The following is a 21,234-nucleotide window of genomic DNA, read 5'->3' as shown; positions in this document are numbered from 1 at the left end:
TCAACTGCACCCTTGCTAATGTTGTTTCCGTGGCAGACAGCAATACACAAAATATGCAGTCAGATTTTGTCTGTTGCAACCTCATTCAAGCAAAAGTAGATCAATCTATCTGAATTTGATCTGCAAATCTGCAGGTTTCATTTTGTAACTTATGTTGCAAAGGAAAATCAAGTAGTTGGTTGACTGTTCTCGTTAGTGAATGCGCTAAGTTGGTAAAGCTATAATAAACGTTAGGTTCAGCCTAACGTAAGAACTAAGATGCCTAGCCAAGGCCTAACGTAACTAGAAACTAGAGTGACTAGAAATAGAATGGCCTAAGTAACGTTATTTCACCTAACAGTTACTCGTATTCGTATGCTAGGCCCAAGCTAATCCATATGTATCATAATTCATATACTTTGACTTCAGAGTCAGTTTTTGACAGGTGGTCGAGCCGCAACCACTACCAACATTTGTTTGAAAATTGTATAGACTAACAGGTAACATACAGTCCATACAATGGACTGGGCTACTGCACTTGGTAGTAGTGCTACTAATAGGCTAGGCCTAGGTTAAAGGCATTGAAGACTCGCCCCAAACCGCGTGCCGCCCTCAGAAAAAGTTAACTTTCTGTTGCTTGCTAGTGAAGTTTTTTCTTGTCGCTACAAAATGCAGACAGTAATGAATTGTTTTTTTATCTGGACCTGAGATGTCCATGGCTGCTATGTACACTGTGTTGTGGGTATTGACCTTAGTTGCATGTATTGACTGTAGTCTGTACACTAGTGTCTCATTAACAACAGTAGCAAGCTGTGTAGGTATTTTCTGGGATCGATGGTGGTGTCTAACACTTCTGTTACACCTCATTCGAAACTACAGTACGTCAGATTACTGGCATCAGATGTGGCGAGTCTTCACTCCCTTTAACTTAGTATATATACCAAAGGTGTCTCAGTTTTTTTAAGGTCGTAAGTTTGTTCACCTGGAATAATCGTGCAATAGATAGCAAGAGTGCACAAACTATTCAAAACACCAAGAACGTCACTTCAAATCATGCAAGCAAGGAACCTATTACTGGGGAGATGTGGTGCAAATGTTAAATTTCCATCATACATTAATGATCTGATTGTTCATCAGCCCAATGTTCTGTCTCAGATTTTCAGATTCCTGCCTTACTATTGTCAAAGCAATCTCCATGGTTACCTTCCATATGAAGGCAGTTTGATTATGTTCCAAACTCAAAACACAAATAGTTTGAAGGGTGAACAAAATTAGACCTAGGACCACTCGCCAGACAAGATACAAGATGTGATCAGACTATTATGTGACACTGACAATGTGACACTATTATGTGACACTGACAATGTGACACTTTAAGGGGTAAAAGTGCACTGCTAGTTCATATCTCTATATCAGTGTCTTGTTAGTATTTCCTAGTGTTATAAATGAGGGTACAGTGTATCTGCAAAGTAAAGATAAATCCTTCATTTTGAACTCCAACAGGAGCAAACAATAGTGAGTGCTATGTGATGGCATCATGGTAGATGTGTTTCACAATATAGCCTTCCAAAATGTAGTTGTGTTTTGTCCATATGACAGTGCTTGTACCATGTTACCTGGAGGTTTTTGCTTTCAGTTGTGGATGTGTTCAGGTATGTTAGTGATACTTGCAATGAAACATAATTATGCAAAAGGTGCAGGTTTGTGTTGCTCCATACTTGAGCACAAGAGGCCTATTGAAATTAGTGTGGTGGAGCCATTTCTGAAAACTTGTTAACAGGTTAAAGCTTGGATGAATTTGATAATTTGTATTTAGATCCTTCTTAAAGATTGGCTTTCGATAAAAGTTAATTCTCGAGATGTGTTACAGTGCCAGTAAAAACTTGCATGCTAGTAATGTTTCTATAGCATTTGAGGTTTTCAAGATATTCACATTTTAAATATATGCAAAAACTCTGGAACTCTCCTTTAAGGCTTCAGAAATGATGAAATCGGCTCCTCTGTGCAGGTCTAAATGTTAATCCTATTGTAATCATTGAAACTAGGAAGCTATTTTATACCATTGAGGTTTGTATTAGAATAAATAGTCCAGTCACTTTAATGAATGACCCTCTCTTGTTTAAAAGGTCAATTCTCAAAAATTAAAAGTTATAAAACTCTCATCTGGTCTGATACCATTCAGTTGTAGTGTTCTACAACATACCATTTATAATTTGTGCCTCAAGTCACCTCATCATTATTCAAGAGACCTGTTGCATTTTTCATTAGATATCAAAGTGTGAAAACATTTGTGAATTGCTTCAAACCTAATAGTTGGGGTTTAACCACATAGATTCAGCTAGCCTAGTGAGTACAAGAACCCTATTTTTTTTTTATGGTCAATGTCATTTGAGGCCATTATGAAAACGCAAAGTGTCTCTTGCATAGTACAGCTTGAATGAACTTGATACACAATACATATACTGAATGTTCAAAACCTTGGGGATCACTGAAAATGCCAAGAGACATTCCAAACATTTCACCATTGTTTTTAAAACCCTATAAAATTAAATATCTTTGTGAAGAAAGAACATGCAACTGGAGATGTGGTTAATTCAGCAATGCTTCAGTAAAACTTGGAAAAGAGCAAACAAGTTCATGGCTAGAACAGGATTGGAACCACTGACCTCTTGGTTACATGCCGGTCAGAAGCCACAGTACCTTGCAGACCTTGGATGACTTTCATTCAATTCAATCCAGAAACAAGCAGGGATTGGATTTCAGGAGAATTTGTTATGTTTAATTATAATGTGTAAATGTTATTTGTAAACTTTATACACTGATGCAGAAACTTGGCAGCAAACTATTTTAACATGGCAAACTATTTGCACCAAGGAATCCCTGTTACTGTTGGTGGTTTTTATAATACAAACTGTTTTGTTTTCCAGCTTGCCATGGCGCCAGCTAGCGCTGAAAGTGACTTTTCATCTCAAGTCAAGACAGTCTTACTTGGTTTGACATTCGTTGCTTTTGCATCATCCAGAATACTTCTTACCAAGCTATCATCAAATGACAGTGAGTTGTTTCTGTTACTTTCTGTCTTTTGAACTTCTCCAGTGATAACTGAGCAAATGAAAATGATTTTATAATTCAGTGTAGTTAAATGGCTGCTCATTATTACGTAATACTGAACATAAAGAGAGTGAGAAGAAAAGAAACTCCAATGTAGTTTGTAATCCTTGTGACTTACTTTTATCAACTTCAAAAATGGTCTTCTGGCTAAACTACATGTGAATTTATATGTCTACAAAAGTCTATGGTGAAAGCAAAATGTGGCAAGTTTTGGTTGTCAGAATAAACTGTTATTGAATGAAACATTGGAGTTTGTACTCAAATATATGTCATTGAAACAAAGATTAAATTCTGAGACTTGACCAAGTATAATTTGGAGGAAACATATCATCATATCAAATTTGTGAAAGCTTTGTCATGTATTAGCATAAAAGTGCCAGCTTCAAAGGAAGAAAGAAAATTGAAATCTGGTGGTGGATAGTAAATCTAATATTAATGTCCTTTAGTTTAGATTGTGTCATGTAGAAACATTACATGTGGGATGTTGTACTGTCCCATGAATTAGAAACCTGTCAAACAGTGGCTTTTGCAAAGGGGAGTGGGGGGGTGGGTGGGTGGGGAGGGGGCAAATGTCTGGTGATAACACTACTTCAAAGGCCTTACAGTAAGATGCTGAGTATTCATGAATGGATTATTTCATAAATTAGCTGTTCACCTTTGTGACAATTTTGGTGGATACGTTACAATGAGCAGCCACTACAGTATGGTAATTTGAAACCTGTAGGTTTTATTTGATGAAAATGATATGTTTTGGGGTTAATTGCTTTATAATAAAGACTATTTAAATTACATAATGTTCAGTGAAATGTGCAAAAATATGTGTTGTGTTATTGCAAGTTGTTTATTGAATCCAACGTGATTACAATATCACCAAATACAACTTAACTGATAAAACTGCTTTTAAAGTCGGTGACATTTACAAGTTTGGGGATAATAATGATCATTGTTTGGACCACAGTTTTGAAGGATTTGGGTTATGCTTGGGTTAACTCTGTACAAAAGCATATTTTTGTCCTTCTCTACGCAACTTAATACAGCCTCATTTATTTGATCATTATTATTTTTTGTGACGAAAATTGCTGTTGGTTTTTCTGCATCTCGCTGTTTGGTTTTACTATAGATAGATGCATAGGTCCAATTCTGTTTGATTTGAGCAAACTTGGAGATGAATTGACTGAGTCAAACATATTTTAATTTGATCTTTCATCATCAGGTAACCAGTTTGACTATTTACCTGCAACTGTTGTGGTATTTTCTGAAGCTCTTAAACTCCTAGTCTGTTCTACGTTCTCAATAAACAAGATTTATAAAGGTAAGGAAAGGATCATTTGGGACTCAAATGATGTACAGTACATGTATGTTAAAAATGTCTTACCTCTCCAATAAGACCCCTCCCCTCTGGCCTACAAATTGGACCCACACTACTTTCACTGGCTAATGTCCAGCTTTTAACAATAGTGGAGTCATTAAGTTAAAATTTTGACAAGTCATTGTACAGAGGTGTGAGCTCAGTATTGATTCAAATGGATGTTAGCAGAGTAACCCTGGCAACTGTTTCACCACATGACCCAACCCTTTAAGATTTTTCAGATTGACTAGTAAAACACTTTGGAGCTGTGTGTGGTTTCTTGCAATGCTAAAAGCAAGAGATATTTAGTTGTACCAAACACAACCAGTTTTTTTTGTTAAGCCTGATAACTTGTTTGACATGTAGAACTGTTCACCAACTGCTCTTTAATTCTTATCTTGCTCTTTTATTTGTGATTGTTCAACTTCCACCTCAACTGCTCATTGTATAACTTTGTTTTGCTTGTGTGTGTCTGTGAGGTTCTAGACATGTCAAACTTGGTTTACTTTACTATGTTTGATTTGCTGCTGCAGCCTCAATATGAGTGCCTCTTCAATGTAGACATAGTGTAAAGGATAATAAATGTTTACTCTACAACCAAGGCTGTACTGAACTGTCAACTTGTGAAAAAGGGGGGGGGGGGGTGGTTAATTATTAACAGAAGAGAATGTTTAAACCTTTTATTGCACAATTTTGTTTTGCTGTGTTTCTATAATACATCACTTGTGGGTTTCAGTTATAGCCTGAATCAAACTTGTATGTAGTTAACAAGTTTGAATATAACAGAATAGCATGATGTTATTCCAGAACAAAACTAGTAGGAAAGTTTAAAAACAGTTCTTGAAAGAGCATTATTGTCTAAATTGGGGTTCAAAGAACTTTCCATAATAAAAATAAAAAACCTTACATATATACTTTAAAATGTAAAGGTTTTATGTCTATACTTTCTGTAGAATATCCCCACCCCACCCCCTCACCTTTCTCTTGTATACCCACCCTACCCCTCACCTTTCTCTTGTATACTCACCCCACCCCCTCACCTTTCTCTTGTATCCCCACCCCACCCCCTCACCTTTCTCTTGTATACCCACCCCACCCCCTCACCTTTCTCTTGTGTTGCTAATAACACATGCTACAATACTTTTATAATGAAATCATTAATTGATCACTTCTTGACTGGAAAGATTGAATCAACTGCTAAACAGCATAATTCCATTTGGCACCAACATTTGTCCCAAATGTTCCATGCATGCAAAGTTTAGTACGCCTGCTGCAATTAGTGTGCATCTTGTCATTTTCGAGAATTATTTCAATCATTGAATTTTTCAAACAACACCGCAGGGACTTTCTGAAAGTTTTCATTATATCTGAAATTGCTGCACCTTGCACTAGTAAAAATCATTGCTGCAAGATTAATGGAAGGGAGGGACACTAATATGGCCCATCATCCTCCCTCTCTGGTCATTGTAATAATGTAACACATTTAAGCTAATGCTAATGGTGTATTCTTGAGCTTTTCTGTGCATGCATAGAAATTGTGTGAATTATACTACAAGCTTGGTTGTACAGTATGGCAGTACCTGCATCATGATAAACTGTACAACTACTGTATATCTTTTTTGTAGCATTGATTTCCTCCTTCAATAGAAGTTGTTTCTGCATCATTGGCTAGATTTCATTATTGCCTGGTAGAGGCAAGTTAGCTGTCTGAAGAGAATTTAATGAAATGCTTGTAACGTAGTGTGGTCTTCATTGCAGCAGTGGTTCTTCAAGCATACACTTATAAAATCTAGTGGTTACGGTATACCAGTCATAAAATCTATCTTTTATGCTTAATTCCACAGCTAGATATTATATCCAATGTTGATTATGAATAAATACTTAAAACTCATATTAATTAGCAAAGTCAGTTGCAAACCAATCATCATTATATTTTATTCCTTGCTGAAGGCAAAGGGGATCTATGCCATGCTGATAGCATGTGTGTTTGTATCTGTGTGTATTCATTTGGTATCCTTGATATGTTAATATGTTTGATGTTGATGTCCTGTTTGATGTCCTTGGTATGCATTTGATATCCTTGGTATGTTAACATAATTTCATACTTGGTACTGTATCTAGATAGACCTCAGTGAGTATCTCCAAACTAAAGCTAGGATGAACTTCATACTTCATAGTTAAATCTCTCAAGGTCAAGCATCCTATTGGAATTGTTGGATGTGAAAGGTCATTTGCAGTCAACATAGGTCAATCTTTGAAACACTTTAAAACAACTGCAAAAGCAAAGCTTGAATGAACTTCATAGTTAATATGCATGTCCTCTGTAGTATAGTTATTAGTTTCCCACAGAGCTTCAATGTCGTTCGAGGTCAACAGGGGCCAAATTTTAAAACATTTTAAACATGATATCTCCATACCTAAAACTTGCATGAATGTCCTACTTAAGTCTAAAGAACCTTACAGATGATCATGTTAATTAGTCAGCAATGATCATGTCTTGACCACCTAGTCATTAGTATTGCATTAAATAGTCTCATTTAAAGAGGTGAGAAGGAATCGCTAACCCTGTTGGCTTTGGGGTTAAGATTTCATCTTTATATCTGTAATACTGGCACTGGCCTTCCCTAACAGTTCTTATGTGTTCTCCTTCAAAGCCAGTCTTTTGACTACTGGAAATCATCTTAGACTATATACCCCATGTATTGTTCTCTCTTTGTCTTTGATATAATATTTGTTATTTACATATTTTGTAGAATTGTATGTAAGAACTAGATCAGGAAACAGATTACAATGCTGAGTTTGCTGCTGCTTAAACGATGACAACTGACACGACTAACCAAGGATCTCTTTGTTTTTCTTTCATTTCAGAAAATAACATAAAACAGTATTTTCAATCATTTTCTTGCGAAGATTTAATTATACTATGGCCTTGGAGTATTCCAGGTTTCCTCTACTTTGTGGACAACTTGATGACATTTTACGTGGTGGCTTCATTTGAGACAGTGAGTAAGATTCTCTCTTTGTTTGGAAAATTTGTTTCCTGTGCTCTCTACTGTAGTTGGTACTAGTACTATCTGTTTTATTGTTCCCTGTGCTATCTAGTTGGTACTAGTACTATTTATTTTATTGTTCCCTGTGCTATCTAGTTGGTACCAGTACTATCTATTTTATTGTTCCCTGTGCTATTTAGTTGGTACTAGTACTATTAATTTTTATTTGATTGTCTCCAGTGCTATCTAGTTTTCATCAGTTGATGCCATTAGAATATCCCTTTAACTTCTTTTCTTTTTTCTGTTACTGGTGGGAGGTCTGTCCTATCACATCATCACCATGGTGATACAGTCGTCATCATTCCAATTGTGCTGGCATATACATTTATTATATATATATTAGTGTTTGCACGGGTTATCCGGGTACCCGCCCGACGCAATACTACCCGGTTCCTAATTTATTACCCGAATCCTACGCAAAGTGTGATTTAAAAAAAAAAAAAAATTGCAAATCTACGGTTAGGCAGATTTCCCATTGACTTAGTGTGGTGTTAGGCTAAAATATGTGGTCGAAGATAACAGCAATAACGAAGGTACCCGCCCGACGCAATACTACCCGGTTCCTAATTTATATTTGAATCCTACGCAAAGTGTGATTTAAAAAAAAAATGCAAACCGGTGGTTAGGCAGATTTCCCGTTGACTTAGTGTGGTGTTAGGCTACCATGTGGTTGAAGATAACAGCAATAACGAGAGTATTCCATGGATATCTTATAACTGCGTCAAAATTTCAGCTAATAAACAAATGGCTATGCTAGATTACCCCGTTGACTTAGTGTGGTGTTAGGCAACCATGTGGTCGAACGTAACAGCAATAATGAATGTGTTCCATGGATATCTTATAACTGCGTCACAATTTCAGCGAATAAACAGATGGTTAGGCTTTGCTAGATTTTTCATGCATTGATTTAGTGTGGTGTTAGGCTATCATGTGGAAGAAATTATTATTTATTCATTCGTTTATTTCATAGAAGGAAAGGCTGACAAGGAATTTTACGACATGTTTATGGATTATAGACGGGATAACGAAAAAATAATAATCGCAAGTGGCGTTTTACTATACGAGATTGCGAGAATCGCGTAATCTCGCGGCTAATGCGAACCCTGGGCCTGCATAATAGATAGTAACAACTGAGCTAAAGTAAAGGGATATTTTATGGTCTGACCCAATAGACGTGGAGAGCAAGCATAAGCAGCGGCGGCAGTGCGATGTTAACAACAGTATAGTCAGTATTGCGAAGTTCGCCATACTGCGAAGTTCGGGCACCCTAAGAAATACACGATTTTCACCATGAAAACCTACAGGAAGAGCCAAATTTCACCAAAAAGTACGAAGCTACAGTTATTTTCTCTCCAAAATGACCCGTGTGTGCAAGAAATTACTTACATATTTGTCAATAAAATGACGAAGATCTATGAAGTCTGTTATAATTACTGAAAGAGCAACAGCGCCACCAATTTTTACCAGCGCCACACTGTAGGTTGCGTGGCCGAAATTCGCAATACTCTAGCAAGAAATACCAGTTCCACAATCACGAAGAATCTTCTTGGAAAACAACGTGAAAACAGTTTGCAGGAAAGAAAGTTTGGCCGTGTATCGTACTATAACAAAATTCTCCCACCATATGAAGTATATTTTCAAATGATTTATACCAGAAGATTTAGTTTTGGGGTGTTTTAAGTCTTAAGTGGGCGAACTTCGAAGTCACCATCCTACTACTAATTAATAGTTAAGTTAATTATATTAAGTAATTAACAAGTTTATGACAGAAAAAAAAAAGCAAATAGAAATTATTGAGGAAGGTTTTATACCTTACCGTTCACATACGTTTTTGAACATGAAAACATTGTCGGTAGAGAATACAATTAATTTATTATAGCATTTAATATGTAATTTCTTGAAAATCGTGATACACGAGGGTAAACAATTTTTTCCCGGGTACCCGGATACCCGACGGGTAACGGCTCTCGGGTACCCGGTTCCCGATTTTTGGACCCGTGTAAACACTAATATATATATCCTTTCCTGTTGTATTGGTAATAAGCTAATAAATTTAAACTAACTTAAAAGCCAAGTAAAAAGTGTAAGTTGCATTATCTTTGTTGGTATTGTTTTCAAAATTAGTAAAGGTTTTCTCGTGGAAAGATACTAAGTCGCAGATCATGACCAGTTATTGAGGTATACTGTACTGTGTGGTAGTGATGCTTCTCTCAGACTTTACAAAATTTCAAACCAAAACTTTTAAGCCAAAGATTCAAGCCAAATTGATCAGACCCATGGAGACAAAAAAAGAAAAGAAAATGAGTGAATGGGTGTGCAGTTCTAAAATGATACCATCTTTTGTAAGCTAGTTAGATTGGCAAGGTTTGAGGGGTTATGTATCATCCATCAAACAGATCCAATGATGACTACTTCTGGGGCTGTCAAGGATTAGACAAGAACGGTGGCATTAGTCTTAGAAGATAAACATGTTGTGATCAACATTGATCAACCACCACACACTCTAAACTTAACACCACACACTCTAAACTTAACACCACACACTTAACACCACACACTCTAAACTTAACACCATACACTTAACACCACACACTTAACACCACACACTCTAAACTTAACACCACACACTCTAAACTTAACACCACACACTTAACACCACACACTTAACACCACACACTCTAAACTTAACACCACTTAACACCACACACTTAATACTACACACTTATCACCACTTAACACCACACACTCTAAACTTAACACCACACACTTAACACCACACACTTAACACCACACACTCTTACACCACACACTCTTACACCACACACTCTAAACTAAACTTTGTAGCAATACCTGTCATACCACTCTCTCTTTTTGTTTCATATTTTCAGGCTATGGTGGTTCTGTTTAACAATTTTGTCATCATTTCAACATCTATATTATTTCGAATTATCTTGAAGTAAGTATCGTATTTGTTTTACAGTTCATTGTTTTATATTTTACAAATTACCTTGCTCTGCAATATCACTTGTACACCTACTACCGGTGTTTTGTTTGTCCATTTCATAGTGTGATTTCTACCAATCTTACTCAATTTTACTGAGACTCTGATTTGGATTCATTAAAATAAAGAATATTGTGGTAACCCCCCCCCCCCCCCCATATTGCAAGAGCTTAAAGAACCTGTTAAGTTCTTAAAATATGTGTTACCCCACCCCAACATTCTTTTAATTTCCAAAGATTTTTCATCCATTTTTCTGAACTGGAATATTAGCTGAGAAGTTAGCAGTTGAATTATATGAACATGTTCCACCTAGCAGAAACTTTGCCCAAGTTTGAAGTTAGTAGTTGAATTATGTTCCAAGAACTAAGCAAAATGGATGAAATAAATTGCATTAAAAGTACAAAGATGTATACCAGTTTTGTACACAGAAACCGTAGCATTTTAAAAGAGGCTAACTTCAGAGCCTTGAAAACTGAAACTATAAATTTGAACATAAAATTATTTCCTGTTCTGAATACAGAGACAATATGTGGCTATCATGATGTGGCAGGTGTTTATGATTAAAACTTGATTGGGAATACTGTGACTCTCAGGAAAGTTCACACATGCAAGTCAGATGTTCCAAACTTCAGCAGGATTTCAGATAGAAAGAAGATGACTTAGATAGAGTTTGCTGGACAGTAACCCTGACCTCACATGCATGGTTGCTATATGTAATGGTACTGGCTTTCATACTGTTATGTTCAATAAGTAGAGTTTGCTGGACAGTAACCCTGACCTCACATGCATGGTTGCTATATGTAATGGTTCTGGCTTTCATACTGTTATGTTAAAATACTAGAAAGTTTCTCTTCTTATTCCTACCTGTTTTAGCTAGTAATTAATCTTCCAAGTAAGTCTTATGCAATCCTCACAAGTATTAAACACATGTGTAATCCCTGTATACAATTTGAAATTAACACCCAGCTCACTATAAGACACTCTGCATATTAATACAATCTGCGTAACCTTCTGTAGATAAGTTAAACAGTACACTCTAGTATAAACCAAGTTTTATTAAATGACAAGTTTCCAAAACATGAGAAACCAGATCTACCAAGATGACTGGTCCAACTTTGGTGCTATATGTAAGAACTAACTTACAACAAGAAAACCACATTGCTTTAAAGTGGCATTTGGGATTGATCTGTATAACATGATAATAGGATCTCATAACAATGATTGGTTCACTCACAAGGCAGAAGACTTGATCAAGTTAATCTATGACATCATGGAGCCACATGTATATTTATTTTCTGTCATGGAGATTGGTTCTGCAAATGTTAAATCTAAAAGTATTGAATCACTGAATATGACCTACTGTATGATGGCATTTGTGACAGTGTGAACACTTAGCATTCAACTTGAAACTATGAAAAGAAAAACAGAGAGAGTACAATTTGTCAGATCCTTGTGCCTCTATGAAATCACAGATTTAAACAATGACAGCTCTCAGACATGACTTTTAATCTTAGATATTTTCCAAACAGAGCAATATTTAGATGTCATTTTTCTCAAAGATATCTATCATATGAGCTCAAAATGGTGGATGGATGTGTGTCTCCATTATTAGCGTCGTTCTGTTTTGCATCTTGCATTTGATCACACTGACATGCAACAGTCAAATGATTTACACTTTAATCAATCTGTAGTTACTCACTATTTAACATCCTCTTGGTGAACACATTTTGGAAAGTGTCTTGAAAGATCAGTTTCATCTTAATTTGAGTACTAGTTGGTAGTTTGGTAGGAGTGTTGTTAGTTTTTAACACAACATTGTAAACTAGAAGCTCTCTCATTCCCTTCCACCTGCCAATATTTCCAATTATTGCCAGCTTTTGTAGCAGGTGCATAGCCAGCCTCTGATGCCAGCCTGGGACAAAGCCAGAGTTGTGTCCCTATATCAAGTGTAATCTGGTAAATTATACTGAAACAAATAATTAACCAATCAGAATCTACAGTGAATGACATCTTCATTTCCAGTAATACTAAATCTTGTAGTTCATAACCTTGTCTTCTGAAGGTTTTATTAAACTGTAATTTGCTTAATTTTAATCTGTTAAAATCAATCACCTTACATTTCAAAGTGTCTTTTGCCATTTGTCAGGTTTAATGCATTTGTTGTAGTAGTTGACCTCACAGGTGTTTGACAGACAATCACATTTTCTCCATTTACCCAAATCAAAGTTAAATGACCTAAAGTATTAAAGAGATCTCCCACAGTCTAAACTCTTTTACTCAACATTTTAAACTAAATGGCTTTAGTTAATGATTTAATTGGAGGGAGTGGGTGAGAGAAATGCAAGAAGATTGTTCCATTTTCTAATAGGGAGTGCAAATACTTTCATAAATAATAAGCATCCTGATAATTCCGGTAAAGATTGTTACAGAAAACCTCATTTATTTTATGTCATGTTGACACATAAGCTGACATTAGTCAAAGTTACTAACATATCTCGTTTGGTTACAACCATTTAACAACTCTAAATTAGAAGTTATAAAATGTTTTTATGGATATCAAAATATTTGTGTCCCACAAATGTAATGTTTCCCATTTGTAAACCTTATTCATAATTTCATCATATCTGTTGAGATATTGTTGGAGTAAATGAAACGTAAATAAAACAGAATTTCCAGCAAGATATCTGGTCTTTTTTTGTAATGTCAGTTACGGTATTACGACTAGCAAACTTAACACAAAATGCAATCTTTCAGTACCTCCTGTTTTTAGAATACCATATTTCTCATTTTTCTTCACAGGCACAGATTTTCCAGAATACAATGGGCCGTTCTTTTCATTCTATTTCTTTCCATTGTGTCATTGTCTAAGGAACATTTTTCAAAGTGTACTGCCAAAGATTCTGTTAAAAGGTCTACTGAATTAGCCAGCTTGCAAGCAGATTATCAAGAGGATGGCATCTGCTACATATCTCCTGTCGTTGAAACGGACACCACCTCAGAGAGGGACTGTTCCAATCATGAAGTCACAATTGAGGACTTTTACGGCTTTTTCCTCATCCTTGCACAATGTTTCATTGCGTCGTCAGCGAACGTTTACAATGAGAAAATTTTCAAACAAGGTGATGCCTTTGAAGAGAGTATATACATACAGAACAGTAGGCTATATTTATTTGGAGTAATCTTCAATTGTTTAATTTTAATGATCAGGACAGATTACCGAAATAAAGTAATCTCGTGTGGCCTCTTTCATGGCTTTAACTGGTATGCGTTCCTCTTGATATTCGACAATGCCGCCTTGGGTCTGACAATATCGTTGGTTCTCAAGTACCGTGACAACATGTTCCACATCATGTGTTCGCAGCTCAACACCGTCTTCGTCATCTCTGCCTCAATTATATTCACCAATTTCCAGCCAAGTATACATTTTTTTCTTCAAGCTCCGATTGTGCTCTTGGCCATATTCATCTACCACAATGCCAAAAAGGAATCCGTAGAAAGGGTAGAGAACTATCAACTGGAGAACATCTCTGGGCGAAGAACATCTGTGAGTAGCCGCCAGGCCTAGAATCTTACAAGTTTACCTTCTTGCTAAGAAATGCAGGTGCTTACAAAATCTAATGGTTAAATTGAAGTCTCCAGTGGCATTTCCTTGAATAATAGCAAACCTGTACATCAGTTTCATCAGGCCCATGGGAACAGACCAATAAGATTTGCTGATAATAATAGCAGTAATACAGGGTTACAGTAGGTATGGTAATCATGCTGACCATTGTTACCAGATTCATCATGTCCTTATGTTCTTTATGTCTACTGGCAGGAAAATGCAAATTCTTATCTATGAGGCTTGATGGCGTGTGTGTGTATGTATGTGACACCTACTTATAAACATGGTAACTCTAAAAGTTAATGGTTGATTAACATCATGCTTGGTATGTAGATCCGTCTCATTGAGTACAAGAAGCCTATTGTTTTCTGTGAAGTTCAATGGTCATTTGGGGTCAACAGACGTTAAAGTCTGAAAACTTTGAGAACACCGTATTAACATCTTTGTTGAACTTCATACATAGTATGCAGATCCAACTTGTTGAGTACAAAAACCCTATTGAAACTAGTCAAAGGTCAAGGGAAAGTCAAAGGTTATTTGCCGTCAATATTTAAGTGAAAGTGTGGAAATCTTGTAAATACTGTACAAGAACACAAGAAGTACATCTTTCTTGAACTTCATACTTGGTGTGTAGATCCAGATTGGTTAGTGCAAGAATCCTATTGAAATTGGTAGAGATCTGAAACCTTTTAAGCATGATAACACCAAAATTAAAGTGACAATTAATCTGTGAATTCTCCAATGGTACGGTTTTCTTTTGGTGAACAGTTTGGTCAAATTCACTTAGTACATGGTGTGGATTGACTAACCACCTCCCCACTCCCATGGTGTGGGTTGACTAACCCACTCCCATGGTGTGGGTTGACTAACCCCCTCACCACTCCCATGGTGTGGGTTGACTAACCCCCTCACCACTCCCATGGTGTGGGTTGACTAACTCCCACCTCTTTCCCATGGTGTGGTTGACTAACCCCCTCACCACTCCCATGGTGTGGGTTGACTAACCCCCCTCCCCACTGCCATGGTGTGGGTTGACTAAGCCCCTCCCCACTCACATGGTGTGGATTGGCTAACCCCCTCCCCACTCCAGTGGTGTGGATTGACTAACCCCCTCCCCACTCACATGGTGTGGATTGACTAACACCCTCCCCACTTTCATGGTGTGGGTTGACTAACCCCCTCCTCACTCCCATGGTGTGGGTTGACTAACCCCCTCACCACTCCAATGGTGTGGGTTGACAACCCCCTCCTCACTCCCATGGTGTGGGTTGACTTATCCCCTCACCACTCAAATGGTGTGGGTTTACTAACCCCCTCCCCACTCCCATGGTGTGGGTTGACTAACCCCCTCACCACTCCCATGGTGTGGGTTTACTTACCCCCTCCTCACTCCCATGGTGTGGGTTGACTAACCCCTCCCCACTCACATGGTGTAGATTGACTAACCCCCTCCCCACTCCCATGGTGTGGGTTGACTAACCCCCCTCCCCACTGCCATGGTGTGGGTTTACTAACCCTCACCTCACTCCCATGGTGTGGGTTGACAAACCCCCTCACCACTCCCATGGTATGGATGACTAACCCCCTCCCCACTCCCATGGTGTAGATTGACTAACCCACTCCCATGGTGTGGGTTTACTTACCCACTCCCATGGTGTGGGTTGACTAACCCCTCCCCACTCACATGGTGTGGATTGACTAACCCCCACCCCACTCACATGGTGAATAACATACCTATCTTCGGCCATCAGCATAGTGGTTACCTTGATGGCCAGTTGGCCAAGGGTTAGATGGGGCCCTTAAATTAAGCAAAGAGAGCAATTGCCAAACCTCACTAGCACAATGAGATTTGGTTTCCACATCTTCTTGATATTAAACCGGTCACTTTTGAAGGCAATGTGTTTTGTGCACTGGTTTTTGGTTAAGGCTCTGGGGCCCAGGGATTCTCCACTTTATACCAATGTCATTAGTGCCCAGAAAAACTGTTACCTTCCACAACCAGCCATTCGTTAGATGTTTTGAAAATGATCAGAATCACCCCCCAAATATGTTACAGCAGTAGCCAAGCTCAAATTTCAACAAGAAATGAATGTTCATCCCCATCCCCACCCCTCCAATGACTGGAAATAATTTGAAATGGTCAGAGAATGCATTCCAGGAAATATATACCATGTTACAATCTGGGTGTCACCAATGTGTCACCAATGATGACCTATATTTGTGAGAAATGAGTATATAATAGACATGGCGGATAAGAGTGTTGGGTTTTGATTGTAAGCATGTACCTGCCAACCTGCAAAATTGAACACAAGAAGTATCCATTTATTTGACAATTCCTGAGAACATTTGAAAGTTAGGTGACCAGAGTTGCTGGTTACCCTCACTTCTGATGGGTTGAGATACCACGTGTTTTCATCAAAGTGTTCTTCAACTAGAGCTGTAAAATATGTAAAGAACCAACAGATCAAAAAAAGGTGATCAGACTTTTCCAAAGTCCCAAAATTGAGTTTTTTAGCTACCAGGTGTAAATCTGGAGGATTTCCTGTTCCAGGTGTATGGTTCCTGCCGTCTGAGGGAACCTGTTTAACAGCTGAGTGGTCAATTGAAAGTACTTCAACAAATTAAGTTTGCATTAATGTAACTGGGAGATACTGTAAGCTAAATGGTCTCTGACCCATTAAGCTTTTCTCGTCTTTATTCACTGTGAAGGGCTCGATTGCCCATCATGCCCAGATCAGCAAAGTCTGTCTCAGGGCTTTTTTCTTTGAATGAAATCGTAGGGTTGTGTGGGGAATTTGAAAGTTCATGCAGTTAAATTCAAATTGAAGAAATGCAAACAAACTAAATTAAACATTTGATGTTTTGTATAATCTTTGTAAAGGGCTAAAGTGAAGAAGAGATAGAATAATCAACCCTATGCCATTCATTGTTATGTTAATATTTAGTGAGAGTTACACTGGCAAGGACAGTGCTTTACTGAGTGTGGTTGTTCATTTCTGTAGCAGGATACATTCGTCAATTTCACCATTCTTTCTTGCTAGTACTAAATTTCTGGAATGAGAAGTTCAACCAGGAAATGGTAGCTTTGAGTGATGCAGTGATAATAATACCCAATCAACTTCCATCATTAAAAGAACTCTTCAATAGCTAATTAGCATAATCTTCATTTTTGATCATCTCAAAGAGCCATTCAATCACACATGATCCATTTCTTATTTTGATAAAATGTTTTAATCTCATCACACTCATATTTTCTCTATATGTGTAATACATGGAAATAACAAATTAATTTTAAGGAGCACAAAAGCTTCATAGTAGAATGGGACCTACAAGTTCTATTTCAACATTTCGGACTCAAATTTCAGCTCTATGAAAGCGAATTTAGTTTAAGTAATATATTTTGCTTTGAATTTCTGTAGGCATCATCACAAAGAATGCTGATTCAGGAAGATGGAGGAAGGTTATCCGCAGGATCGGAGGATGATATGTGCTGATCCAGGAAGATGGAGGAGGGTTATTGGCAGGATCGGAGGATGACGTGCTGATCCAGGAAGATGGAGGAGGGTTATTGGCAGGATCGGAGGATGATATGTGCTGATCCAGGAAGATGGAGGAGGGTTATTGGCAGGATCGGAGGATGACATATACTGATCCAGGAAGATGGAGGAGGGTTATGTGCAGGATCGGAGGATGACATATACTGATCCAGGAAGATGGAGGAGGGTTATTGGCAGGATCGGAGGATGATATGTGCTGATCCAGGAAGATGGAGGAGGGTTATTGGCAGGATCGGAGGATGATATGTGCTGATCCAGGAAGATGGAGGAGGGTTATTGGCAGGATCGGAGGATGACATATACTGATCCAGGAAGATGGAGGAGGGTTATGTGCAGGATCGGAGGATGATATGTGCTGATCCAGGAAGATGGAGGAGGGTTATTGGCAGGATCGGAGGATGATATGTGCAAGTCAAGATCATTTGAACAAAGAAACACCTAAAACCAGGGTTACTGATCATTGAAAAGATCAGAGCTGTCGATGCCTACTGTACTGCATGATAAGTACTAATCACAAATTAGAGGCTTTTTCAAACTGGAGGTTCATATTTTGCAACTTGCATGTGCTTGTTGCTGTGTGTTTGAGCTTGTATGTGTGGTTATTGTGACCTTCTATTAACAAAGTTATCACAGAGGGAACTGGGCCAGTAGATTTACATTTTAGATAAATGAAAGGACAAATAAACAGTTAAACCAGCTCTTTGTATTTACATTCACTATCAAACTGCAATAAAAACAGGATCTATTTGGGTAATTCATTTTTTGTGTTAATTAATATTATGACAGATGATTAAAAAGGGCTGTGACTCTTCCTAACAAACTCCAATATTTAGTGTTCACCGAATGCAATTTACCTAACAGGCTTAGCCTGCTATACACATTTACATATCAACAAACCCAGAGCTGAAGAAGGGCTTTTGAGGCTGACTACTTGTGAAATTATGAATCATAATAGAAAAAAGTTTGTAATGAACATTGCAAAGTCAAACTTGAGTGGATTTGCTGAATTGTTTGTTGAATATTTTAAATTCTGATGTTAAAGGAATTACCTTGGATTCTTAATCTGTTCCCTTAGTCCACCAAAAATTGTACCTTTTGGCATAAGATTTCCAACTACAAAAACATTACATTACATTTTTAGGAATGCAATATAACCTTACTAGTGTTTAGATGTCCTCCAAGCTGTATCACTAGTTTGATGTAACCAGTACAAGATGCCTTCCCAGTGGTGGATTTTAAACTACAATGAAACTCAACAGAATTAAAAAATTGAAAGTTTTTAAATGCCTTTTAAACCTGATAGCTCAGCAAACATATCATGTGTCACTTTCTCTGTAAATAAGATCATAAACTCCCCACCTCTCACTCCCCCAATATCCTCTCCGTACTTCGTATTTGAATCCAAGTTTATTTGCAAATGCAAGGTATTACCAGTCAAGATACTTGGAAACAGAGAAAGTAGTCAGACTATAAAACAACATGGGTTTGATTTTAAAAAACATGTTCACACATATAACAAAATTTTATTTTATCAGTTTTTACTTTCCTTAATAAGTTTACTTTTACTCTACTTTACAAGTTACTGTAACTTGTTATTCAGCCTCTGAAGAAGATCTTGCTAGGATCGAACGTCAGGCCCTTTTACTTTTACACATAATTTAATGACATAAGATGTTGATTGCTTCGCTCATTAGATCACACAGTAAAAAATATATATTGGAAGAACATTTGTCTATTGATTAGACCAACGATGACCAGTAGGCTTTATACATTCTAGTTAAAATGTCCATGGTTAATCAGTTTGCGTGGTTCCACACACTCTGGAAAAACAGGGAAAGAAAAAACTGTTTAGAACACTTATGATGTAATTGACTTTCATGAGTAAGTATTGTAAGAAGTGTGAGATACAAGTTAACAGCTTAACTCTAACTGTGGTGAAGGTTTATCACCATGTCATATTTAAGGTTAATGGATTTTTGAATGTTCCCTCACCAACGAGTAATGCAACGAGTAATAATAATAATACATTTTGTAAGAGTTTTGTTAGGCATACTGTAAGTGTCCTAATGTAGTTCATTTCATTATTAGTTTGTAGTTGGTTATGGTTAACCATAAAGACAGTTTTGTCAAAGTATGGTTTGTTTATTAGTGCATGAACAATGAAGTTGGTATCTTCTCCAACTGTTTGTAGTAAGTAGTACGTAAATGTGGTTGTATGAAAACTGACAAACAAACATTGTTGTATTCCATTTTTATTTGTGGAAATATTATATTGTTTATATAAGAATGTGGGCTGTTAGAGTTCATATATTTTGAGGATATCATGCAGTTTGTTGTTGCCAATTATTAAAGACAATGATGTTTTTGCTTCAAGAAATGATGATTGCAAGTGAATGTAACACAGTTGGTGAAGCCATCACAAAATGTAGAGATGACATTGCCGTCCACCATTTAGCATTAGAAAACGTTTCCAAGCAATGTAATTCTACGAAAGAGCATTTTCTTTATGGCTGGGTAATGCAGCGAAATTGCTTTTAAGTCCATGATATATGAAATGATGATATATAGTTTCACAAGGGTAACAATGGGGGGGTGGGGGGTTCCGTGGGGGTGGGCGGAGTGGAGGCAATAATCAGCAGATACCAAAATTAGCAGAAGAGCTGCTGATAAAACACATCTACAAGAACGGCTAAAATTTTGCCACTATGTATTTTGTTCTGATCATATTTATGTTTACGGCTAACGTTTAGTGCAAAAAACAAATATATCCAAAGTGGGTGCCGGGACTCACTGGCCCCCTCCCTGTAGTTTATCCAAAGTGGGTGCCGGGACTCACTGGCCCCCTCCCTGTAGTTTATCCAAAGTTGGTGCAGGGACTCACTGGCCCCCCTCCCTGTAGTTTATCCAAAGTGGGTGCCGGGACTCACTGGCCCCCTCCCTGTAGCTACCTCTGAGCACTACTCGATAAATGTAGAGTAAGACTAGTGCATTTTAGTAGGGCATTAATGTCTTTTCAAAATGAAGAATATAAATCAACTAATTTATTGACTTTGTTATTGTCTCTGTTAATACACAAGACAAATAGATATATCTTTACTTTATGGGAGTAGAAACTTTGTTTACTCCTTGCAAATATACAATTGTAAATGCAGGGTGTTTGCTGTGTATGTGTGTTTATTTTCTGTCTCCCCCCTCCTATTGTTTTAACTTGCCCCATCAGTGTTCATTTGTTGCCACCATAAACAAATAGTGTGGCTTCGTGTTGCCATTTGCAGTATAATTTTGTGTAAAACTGGTTAGTCGATGAGTGCCAAAAGCACATAAGCTGCTTAAATTTGCTGTTTGTTATAACAATCCTCTACTAAGCCTGACATACTGTAAGTATGCAAGTAAATCCACATGGGGGAGGGGTTGTTTGCATTCAATCCACATGGGGGAGGGGTTGTTTGCATTCAATCCACATGGGGGAGGGGTTGTTTGCATTCAGTCGGGAAGAATTTGACCACCCTTCCGAGTACAGGATGCAGCTGGTGTGACAACCCTTACCTCATACCTCTCAACCTCACACAATAATTTATAGTCAA

At 37.5% G+C, this 21,234-nt stretch overlaps 1 protein-coding gene across 2 annotated transcripts; it reads left to right on the top strand.

Annotated features, from left to right (window-relative positions):
* The first annotated feature begins 21 nt into the window (after nt 1–21).
* On the top strand, nt 22–20,838 carry LOC139974705 (UDP-sugar transporter protein SLC35A5-like). 2 transcript variants are annotated; one of them, XM_071982036.1, is made up of 7 exons: nt 22–212; nt 2,907–3,033; nt 4,304–4,402; nt 7,307–7,440; nt 10,377–10,444; nt 13,289–14,033; nt 17,513–20,838. In XM_071982036.1, the coding sequence occupies exons 2-7, from the start codon at nt 2,913–2,915 to the stop codon at nt 17,585–17,587; spliced, it is 1,242 nt and encodes a 413-aa protein (XP_071838137.1). In that variant the 5' UTR covers nt 22–212; nt 2,907–2,912; the 3' UTR covers nt 17,588–20,838. The 2 variants fall into 2 exon arrangements, with proteins under 2 accessions (XP_071838137.1, XP_071838138.1); XM_071982037.1 differs by lacking the exon at nt 22–212 and adding an exon at nt 236–479.
* Nucleotides 20,839–21,234: the final 396 nt, after the last annotated feature.

The sequence above is a fragment of the Apostichopus japonicus genome, chromosome 10, assembly GCF_037975245.1.
Source record: "Apostichopus japonicus isolate 1M-3 chromosome 10, ASM3797524v1, whole genome shotgun sequence".
Taxonomy (NCBI): domain Eukaryota; kingdom Metazoa; phylum Echinodermata; class Holothuroidea; order Aspidochirotida; family Stichopodidae; genus Apostichopus; species Apostichopus japonicus.
This window is presented reverse-complemented; position numbering and strand designations above follow the sequence as displayed.

Bases quoted from the DNA above. Each gene is read 5' to 3' on its own strand.
- LOC139974705 (XM_071982036.1), top strand. From the start codon at position 2,913: ATGGCGCCAGCTAGCGCTGAAAGTGACTTTTCATCTCAAGTCAAGACA. The intron at 7,441-10,376 runs GTGAGTAAGATT...TCATATTTTCAG, and splicing joins TGGTGGCTTCATTTGAGACA to GCTATGGTGGTTCTGTTTAA. The intron at 14,034-17,512 runs GTGAGTAGCCGC...GAATTTCTGTAG, and splicing joins TCTCTGGGCGAAGAACATCT to GCATCATCACAAAGAATGCT.